Consider the following 9,922-nt stretch of genomic DNA (forward strand, 5'->3'; position numbering starts at 1 on the left):
AGAAAGAACTGTGGAACATCTGACACACAAAGTTAAGTTAGTTTTTGATTCACTGGAGAGACAGAAACAACTTGAAATTAAACAGAAGCAGATTATTCAGCAACTGGAAAAAGATCTTGCCGAGGTACAGACAATGGAAGCAGAGTATAAGAAATTAATTCAGAGTCAGGAAACTGATGAACTCTTGGAAGAAGAAAGGGTAAAGTATCAACTTTCCTCGTAGATCTTTATGAATGGGTTACAAGACTATATTTGAACTACATTATGTTGAAAAAAAAATTCTTTGATACTGGTTATATGATGGAAGCTGTAATGGTGACAGATAGGCCGCGCCATAGCTCAAGCGGTTAATCGCTGGCTTCCCATCACAGCGGACCGGGTTCGATCCCGGGTCTGGTCAAGTGGGATCTGTGGTGGACAAAGTGGCACTGGGGCAGATTTTCTCCAAGTACTTCAGTTTCCCCTGCCAATCTTCATTCCACCAATGATAATGAACCTTCGGGTTCCATAAAATGCTGGGAAATTCTTGAGTAGCTGCAGAATTGGCGGTTCCTCCAGAAGGGCTCAGCTCCATGAGTAAGTAAGTAAGTAAGTAAGTAAGTAACTATGCTGGATGAAAGGCAAACATTTAACTACTGCTCCACTTAGCAGTATTGAAATTTGAAGGCACTAACCTGTACATGAATATGAATTGTGTTTCATATTGTAGTAATAATTATGTTTTACAGAGTGGTGATGATTGTATTTCGTATTTTAGTGATGATTGTGTTTTATGATATGGTATGGTGGAGTAGAATGGGATTTACTTTCCATGACAAACCACTCTTCTTGTCAAAGCAGAGGCCTGCATTTATAAACTAGAAATGCTAGTCACACAGAATTAAAACACAGCCATGAATTGCAGTGGGGCTCGAAGCCAAGCTTCAAGCTGCTGGAAGGCCAGCAGTATACAAGTATACTGGTCAGCTCCTGGTCACAAAGTTTCATCTCATTTATGCATTCAAATTAAGTTAATCTTCTTTCCTTTCTTGTTTATTTTCATTCATCTACCTTACTAGGCTTTTACATTGTAACACTTCTGGACCAAGTGTCATATTTGTTCATGTGTAAATTAAGTTTTGGTGTAAATCTATTCAGGTTAAAGAGTATGATAAACTAAAGCAAGAGGCCGGGAAACGGACTGCTGTACTTCGTCAGCAGCTGTATACCGTGGAAAAAGAACAGAAAGATCTCCAAGAGATTTTGGACAGAGAATTATGTAAGAAAGTTCAGATAAACCGTCAGCAACAAGGGATTAAGAATGCAATAGCAGATGCAAATATACGCTTGCAAAAAATTGATTGCTATATCAAGTAAGTATATTGGATTTGCAGTTGTCATGATGGGGATATGGAATATGGTCTTCTGGGTTGTAATACCATATCTTTTGGAGAAAGCCCACCGTTTCAGAGGAATATATTGCCACCATGTTCAGGGTTACACAGTAAGCCAGGCAAGAAACCAGCAGGAGCAGGCCTCCATCTTTAGGGTTGAAGTGTATGTATTATTATTATTAGAGGGCGTGGGTCTTTTACATGCCGTAAATCTACGACACGGGACCCACGGCTTAAAGTCCCTCCTGGAGGACTTACTCCCTGAATTTTTCCACCCTTAAAAATTCCACCGGGTTTGAACCCACGTACCTTGAGTCGTGAGGTGGGAACGTTACCCCTAGACTACGGAGGCCGCTTAGGGTTGAAGTGTAAGCCAAGCAAAATCCAGCAGAAGCATGTGGCAGTGTGTTCCACAGAAATGTCTGTTTCTGAATGTCTGTTACAACCCAGAACAATAAGTATATCATTTTGCTTCATATTTCATTAAACACTCATGGTTCTCTTGACGACTCTGTTCTACATTCTTACACTGAAAGTGAACGTACCCTTCTACGAATGCTCTATCACCTGTATTCAGCTCTATTTTAGGGATGTTCCTCAACATTGCAGTGCCCCTATTAATTTACCCATGTCTGTTTATATTTTATCATAAAATATGTCTCTTTCTGGTTGCGTATTTCCCCCTATTCTCTAAATTCTCTAATTATATTTATGTAATCAAATGCTTCTGAAAATTACAACACAGGGAAAAGGAACTTTCTCTGCATGAAAAGAAGAAATTACAGGATGAAGAACAAGCAAAAGTCAGCAGTGCTAATGAAGAAATAGAAAAGGTAAAAAGTGAACTTGAGACTCTGGTGAAGCATTTGAACCAAATGAACATAGGGAGTGAACTTTTCCTTAAAGAGAAAAAGAAGCAAGATATTGTGAAGGATTTGAAGATGGCATTTGGTGATAATATTGTGAGTACTACATTATTTGATCATGTAGTTATGACTTCAGTTATATGTGCCAGCTGTGAGAAAGACTTTAAAGTGGCGCACAGACTCCAATGAGACATTTACTTGAAATGAAGATGTGGTTAATTTTTTTATTACATAATTCTTCCATTTTTTTTTCAAATATTCTTCACATCTTTGCAACACAAATAGGCAGAATGAATAAATATTTGGCCTAAATGCACTTTGGTTCATGTTCTCTAAAGCAGAGTTTCTTAACCTTGATCTATTATCATACCCTGTGATCTCAGAGTGAGGACCTATTCAGTGATAACCATATTTTCATCTCAATATGCTTCTTACATTATAAACATGGTAAGGTACAGTAGAAAGGTTTTTTTTTATTTTAAACAACTTTACACCATGCAGAGAAAGGATGCACAAAAGTAAGCTGTGAAGACTTCTTAGGCCCTTTTGACTTTTATTTAATAATATGTGAAAGACATCTGTGTCCATATATGAGTCTCATATTTCCTGGTTTACACTTACTGCTCTACTTGTTAATTTACAATATATTGGGTATCATTTACTAATAGCTTAAAGAAAATTAAACTGCTAACATTGATCATTGACATCTTTCTAAGTCAGTGACCCCTCAATGTACACACACACTAGCGTCCATAGTCATGTCTTCACTAGCAGTTGCTGGAAACAGCTTCCTATGACAGATGTTCCCCTTCCTCTGGATTTCTGAACTATCCCTGGCCTTTACTACCAGCTTTTCACAACAACAGCTTACAGCAACGGAGCCCCAGCAGTCCTCTCACTAATTGACTAACTCAGTCACTCACCAATCAACTCAACTCAACTGACTTTCACAAACTAACTGTCATACATATAACATCTTGGCTTGGACAGCACAGAAGACACAGCTCCATTATTTCTGTGCAGTTGTTACTGAGGAAACATCCTTCTTTGTGAAGCTGTTACTTAGCAATGGCTGTTGTATAGCTGCTTCTTTCATGGCAATTGCCTAGCAACAGGTCGACATGCCACAGTATTTTGCTTTTGAATTGGAGTTCTGCATTTGCAATGTAATTTTACTCTTTTATGCACATGGTATCACAGTAGCAAGTAGTTTAGCCTCTCACAGAAGAGGTAATTTTCCCGTGTTGTTAGAGTATGTAAGTAATGGCAGCATGTGGTAGTTTGCTATCCTGACTGTTTCATACCAATGCCAATTTTGACTTCATTTTGAAGTGGTCATACTATTTAATAATAGTTGGCCATATTGAGTCTGCTGTTATGTGCCTGTCATAACTCTTTTTTCCCAAGCAATAATGATCCATTTCTGTTTGTGTTTATTAATCCAACGTTTAAGTGCTGTCATGTTATTATTACATTTATTTTATTAAATATAAATTTTTACTTGTTTATCTCTCTGTCTCTTTCTTGTTATGCCAAGTAGTGTCCTTATGCTTCCCATTTAATTCTATATGAGGTTTTGAACCTAGCAGAGTGGCTATAGAAATTATATGCTGATATATAAAAATGTCATAAAGGGTAATTTTTTCAGTTAGGGTCATATGTACACTGTGGAGTTTGAGGAAAATAACTGAGTTTGTTTTGTGCCCTTTATATTGACCCACAATCTGCTCTGAAAATGTAATGAAATAATTAATAGTGCTACGAACCACGTGCTCCTAAAACAGATACACAGATGAGCAAGTGGAAAAGAGACACCGATCACTGATGCTTATGCTTCTCAATGGTAGATACAAGATGACAGCACATGTAGGAACTGGGTCTAACACAGGCTGTGTAAGAAAGTTATCTTTGCATCACAAGATGCAAGGCAATTTTGGCAACTTCTTTCAGGCATAAAGGCACTTTTTATGATTTGAGAAATGTAATAAGATCAGTTCATGTATGAAAAACTGTTGCACTATTTTTAAATGGCAGCTGGTACCATTGTCAGTTCATCTTTACCTGATAAAAATAATGCTTTTATTATTTTGTGACATATGTTTATGAATGGTATGCTATTCCAGCTTGGACGTATGTCAGACCTCTGCCATCCTGCCCATGAACGTTACAAGTTGGCCATTACCAAAGTGATGGGCAAAAACTTAAATGCACTGGTTGTTAAAAGCAAGCAGACTGCTTTGGAAGTTATTCATTACCTCAAGACATTTCACCTACCACCTGAGATCATACTTCCGCTTGACACCATAAAAGTCTATCCAATTCAAGGGAGATTAAGGTTTGTAAATGGAAAGCAGGGCATGATTGAATACCTACAGTGAATCCCAACCAGAAAATTCCTGAGTTATGATGTGTTTCATATAGTCATAACCCTTGTAGAAAGGTTATTTCAGTAGCTCAGTTGCTATGCTATGCAAATACAGATTATGAATTTGAAAGGTGGAAGAATATAAATGATAGGACCTAAGTACAATATGGGTTGATAATTACAGATTTTGGATTATTATATTGTGGTTTAGAAATAAAAGACTAGATTAATTTATAGTGTAAGTAGTCCAGAATTTTGGAAGAAAAGTGCAGAATACAAGTGGTGTTGTAAATAAGGTGAAATGGTTGTGAAGGATGCAATGCAAAAGCGCAAGGTACCCTAACAGGGAGTCATGCTCGTCATATATAACTGCAACAGACTCAATAAATTAATTAATTTGTAATGATATTTACTGTATTTCATTAGCTAGGAATTCAATTTTTAACTCTGGTCTATATTTACTTAGGAATCTCTGCATCCCATCTGGAGAAAACGTGAAGTTGTTGTACGATGTAATTCACTGCAAAGTCCGAGTTATTGAACCAGCTGTCCGGTTTGCTGTTTCAAATTGTCTTTTATGTGAGACTACAGATACTGCTGTGTATGTAGCTTATAAACTGGATCCTACAGTGAAGTATAATGTATGTAATATTCATTAAGCTGCAGATTCATAGGTTATTTAGCAGTACTGTATAAACAGTGCGGGTTATTTAAGCATTTTAAATCAGTAACACGTGTCCGCAGTGAATACAAGAATGGAAAGAATGATATAGGAATTTGGAGAGCCCTAATAAAACCTGTATCACTGCAAATTTGACCACCATGAATTCTGTTTACATTGGTTGGGGCTGGAACACATGTCATCTTGTTGACTTGTTTGTACTCTAGCCAAGAGACCATGATAGAACTACACATGAAAATAAAACAGTTAAGAACGAAGCAAATTGCAAAACATAAGTATATGTATACTCATACATGTAGAGATTTATTTAAAAAGCTTGACATACTGCCAATGCCATGTGTATATTTGCTCTCATTGATGATATTTGTTCTTAATAATTTGGATAAGTTTCAAACCAGTAACTCTGTCTATGTGATTGGTACCAGAAGGAATGACCACCTTCAACACATCTATCATCCTATCAGAGAGGGGCGTATTATTCAGGCATCAAGCTATACGATATTCTGCCGTCAAATAAAAGAACGATAAAAAGCAATTTAGGTTTGTTTTACGAAATTATTTGCAAAGTAACACATTTTACTCATTTGATGAGTTTGTTGAGCATGTAAGTGGCTCAAAAGTTAAGAGTTAATAAATTGTCTGTGTGCGTGAATTACATACTGTTGAGACTTGCTTGTTGTAAGTGCAGTAGTACAGTATGTATGTCTGATGTCTTGTTTTTTGCTATGAATTTTAATATTTTTTTATAATGCAACTGGCTTGCCAGAGTGCGTGGAATGGCAAGGTGTGAACTGATTGTGGTTTTTCCATGACCAATGTGTGTTGTCCTGACAACTTGAGCTATTCTGTCTGAGGCTTGATTTTATATTTTATTGGACCAAGGACGAATGATGTGTAGTCATCATGAATTTGTAATATGTGACATGCTTTATATCCAGCCCTACGGGGAGATGATTGGATCCATGAAATGAAAAATAATTGTAAATGTAAATGTTCCATGTAGTAGGTTATGTGGTTACTGCAAGGAACAGAGATTTTGAGGCTTTACTTTGAGATCTATGATAGACATATTCACATATGTGAGTTTTCTCATCATCTTACTGTTTTGCCTCACAAGTCATATCAGTCTTTACTCATGAATAATCACTAAATCAATATTGTATAACATTAAAAAATGACAGCTTTTATTATAGCACCAAATGCCATTATAGAAGTTAACTGGGGAACTTGATAATCTTAAGTTAAGGCATTAGACTCTCATTCAAAGGGTTCTAAGCTTGACTAACCAGTCACATGTTTGTGCTATTTTCCTCTCCACACATTTAAATTGTTCCAGTCAATCCAAGCATTAATACTGGGAATATGAAGACTACCAGCCCCTGTCCTTGGGGGTTCCATCTGATGATCATCATTCTCATGGTCATTTTAGTAATAGGGGTAATGGGAGCCACCCTGCTGGTGCCCCATGTTGTCAAATTGATTCTACAACCTTCCTTGGGTGGGCATAGGCCAGAAAAGTATACACAAACTGTTCTTGGAGATATAGAAACCAACCAACAAACTTTGGTGCCATAAGAAATCTGTTTGTTAAAGTATATATTTGATGAAATGAAGTTAGGTGGAAGGGTATATCAAATCTTGAAAACTAGATATGGCACATGTTTTTGGAATTCTATGAAGACTGTATTAAAGAACACCCCTGATAAGGTCATATATGTTCATGTGTCTGATTGTCAATCCATGTATTCACACATTTCATTTTTACCCTTTATTGAACACATCTTTTAATGATTTAAGTGAACCTGGCAACCAAATTTCTATTTTGTGTGGGGCATTTAAGTCCAACTGCACATGTGGTCTGGTGTTCATATTGTATGTTGCAGCTTATTCCATTTCAACAAGATTTGAATTGAATTTTGTGTGTACATCATAAGAATACTTAATACTGAACTTTCCATACAAATGCAGAAACTTTCCTTTCAGTAACCACAGGCATAATATAGATGAAGACACTTTCACTCCCGCGTTTTTCAGGCACTAATGCATGCACCTTAAATCACAGCTAAGTGTTATCCCCAGGTCTTTGTCTTAAGTAAAGGTTACTTCTGTACCTCTTCATTTTTGTCACATTAATAGCTGTGAAAATTCACATGTTCAAAAAATTAATACAAGTGTAGTCAGCACTGGTGTGAAGAAAAAATAGGAAACTGGAAATGAGGGGCCCAGAACTCAGAACATTCCCAGTGGCACCCTAGATAGAAATGAGTATATTCATGGTTGGTCCAGATAGGGATAAACTTTTGTTGTTTTCTCAATTTTTTATGATAGTCTTACTTGCTTATATGTTGATCTATGGCTTTTAGTTTTGGCTTGGGAAACGGTATTTTAAAAGAAATCTGGAAATGAATACCAGTGCAGTACTTACATCTGCAGACACCAAGGTGCCTAATAGATATATGAAACAAAGATAACTGATTTTTTTAAAGCTATTAATCTGAAACTAAATAAGACTGCAACTTAATCCTACATTTGGGAAGCGAAAGCAAAATATGAGTATTATATCTGAATGTGTTACAGGTTGTATCTTTGGATGGTACTTATTATAAAAAGGGAGGCGTACTGTCAAGTGGGAAAGTAAGTTTGCAACAGAAAGCAAAGCAGTGGTTGGGACAAGAAATTCTTCAGGCACAAAACAGAAAGGTATGTTACATAATTCTGTTTATTGCGTTAAATAACTTATAACGAATCTCTTATACATAATATTTAATTTTCTGCAGACAGAACTGTGTGAGAAGTTACGAGACTTGCAGAAGCAGTCCAGAACCATTCCAAATGTAAGACAGACTACTGATGAAATATGCAGTATAGAAATACGTGTGAAGTATGTCAAGGAAGATAGAAAGAAACTGGTGAGTTAATGGAGGTGAATGGTGGAATATGCACACAGAATGCAAATATTTAATTTAATTTTTCGCATAGTGGGGGGTGGAGTCCAGTTGGGTCCACTCGGCACGGCGGCCACTGATGGGCCTATTGTACCTGTCCCAATTGATTATGATGATGGAGAATTTGGTGGAGTGAAGATTGGCAGGGAAAACCGAAGTACTTGGAGGAAATCCGCCCCATTGCCACTTTGTCCACCACAAATCCTATTTGACCAGATCCGGGATCGAACCCGGGCCGCCGCAGTGGGAAGCCAGCGACTAACCACTTGAGCTATGGATGCAGATATTTAGTTTCATATATATAAATGTATAAGTCTCAAGTAAAATTTATAGAGGGAAATTATTCCTTGAGTGTTACAGGTTAGATCCAGGAGTCATCAGATTCAAGGTACAAAGGTGATTGGTACACTGTTATCACTTTATTGGTATTTGTGAAATTTATGAACATTTTAATTCTGCTTCAGTAGAATTTATGGTCTTCACTAAATTAAAGTAAAGTAAAGTGTCATAAACTAAACTAAACTATATTGTACAGAATTAAATTTAGTTAACATGTGAATGAACTAATATACATAAACAGCATCGAAGATGTGTAAAGCAACTGTCCTAAATGGGCAGGGCCATAACAGACAAACAGGTTGCAGAAAGGCCATAATACTGTTCCCTTCCTTATATTTCTTTACAGATAGAAAAAGTCACAGAATTGCAATCTCAGCTGGAAAAATTAGGTACCCATTCTGCAGATGCTGATGTAAGTTATAAGATTTCTTTCTCAAAATGTGTGTATGATTAAAGGCAGTTTGTACAATGCTGTTTTTAGCACTGACTGTTCTTATATCCTGTTACAGTCTTTGATTACAGACCTTGAACAGAAAATGCTGGATCATTGTAACAAGAGACAAACAATTCAAAATGAGATGAACTTGGTTGAGGATACTGTATTTTCTGACTTTTGTCATAAGACTGGTATAGCAACTGTTCGTGAATATGAGGGAATTGGTCTCAGGTAATGTATGGATATGCACTATATTAATATTTATATTTGTTGCTAACATTTAATATAAGGCTGACATAATGTTCAGTTCCTTTCCTGAAACATGTTTCCAAATGTTATATCATAACAAAATTTCTTACTGTTAAATGAACATGTACAGACTTAATCAATTTAGGCCACAGAAAGTTAAACTTAGACACATTACATTTTATTAAACAGGCTGTACCAAGAAAGAGCTGAAAAGAGAAGCGAACTCTCGACACATAAGCAAAATATTTTGACCCAACTGAAGTATGAAAATGAGAAGCTCACATTGCGTAAGTATCTGAATGTTATTTGATCCAGTGTCACATGACAGTTTAGTATTACTGAATTTGAGATCTTTAATTCATCTGCAGTCTTAAGCATGCTTATACACTCTCATGCTACAGGTGCAAGTGTACTTTCATGCAAAATGCGAAGTTTGCTTCAACTGGTTCCAGTGGTAATTTGTGAGTGGTAGTCCTGTATAATGCAGTAAATTTTTATCTAGAGACCAATGGAAGTACTTTACAGTAAAATACAAGGAACAATTTTGACATCTACGATGGTTTCCTAGGACTAGCTACTTAAAGTTGGGAAGGTTGCAGATGGATTAAGAAGAGTGTAAAGGTGTGCGTGATAATGGAGCATGCAGAACTTGCAATGCAGCATTTTA

General features: G+C 36.5%; 1 protein-coding gene across 1 annotated transcript in view; it reads left to right on the top strand.

Annotated features, from left to right (window-relative positions):
- The first annotated feature begins 14 nt into the window (after nucleotides 1-14).
- Nucleotides 15-9,922, top strand: part of LOC111864114 (structural maintenance of chromosomes protein 1A) — a 24,657-nt gene continuing 14,749 nt past the window's right edge. The window contains exons 1-10 of the mRNA XM_023851144.2: nucleotides 15-199; nucleotides 1,138-1,352; nucleotides 2,119-2,335; nucleotides 4,363-4,574; nucleotides 5,071-5,245; nucleotides 7,864-7,986; nucleotides 8,064-8,195; nucleotides 8,917-8,982; nucleotides 9,080-9,237; nucleotides 9,445-9,542. Coding sequence (XP_023706912.1) covers nucleotides 134-199; nucleotides 1,138-1,352; nucleotides 2,119-2,335; nucleotides 4,363-4,574; nucleotides 5,071-5,245; nucleotides 7,864-7,986; nucleotides 8,064-8,195; nucleotides 8,917-8,982; nucleotides 9,080-9,237; nucleotides 9,445-9,542 — 1,462 coding nt within the window. The 5' untranslated portion in view covers nucleotides 15-133. The remainder of the gene's footprint in view (nucleotides 200-1,137; nucleotides 1,353-2,118; nucleotides 2,336-4,362; nucleotides 4,575-5,070; nucleotides 5,246-7,863; nucleotides 7,987-8,063; nucleotides 8,196-8,916; nucleotides 8,983-9,079; nucleotides 9,238-9,444; nucleotides 9,543-9,922) is intronic.

The sequence above is a fragment of the Cryptotermes secundus genome, unplaced genomic scaffold, assembly GCF_002891405.2.
Source record: "Cryptotermes secundus unplaced genomic scaffold, Csec_1.0 scaffold708, whole genome shotgun sequence".
NCBI classification, from domain to species: Eukaryota; Metazoa; Arthropoda; class Insecta; order Blattodea; family Kalotermitidae; genus Cryptotermes; species Cryptotermes secundus.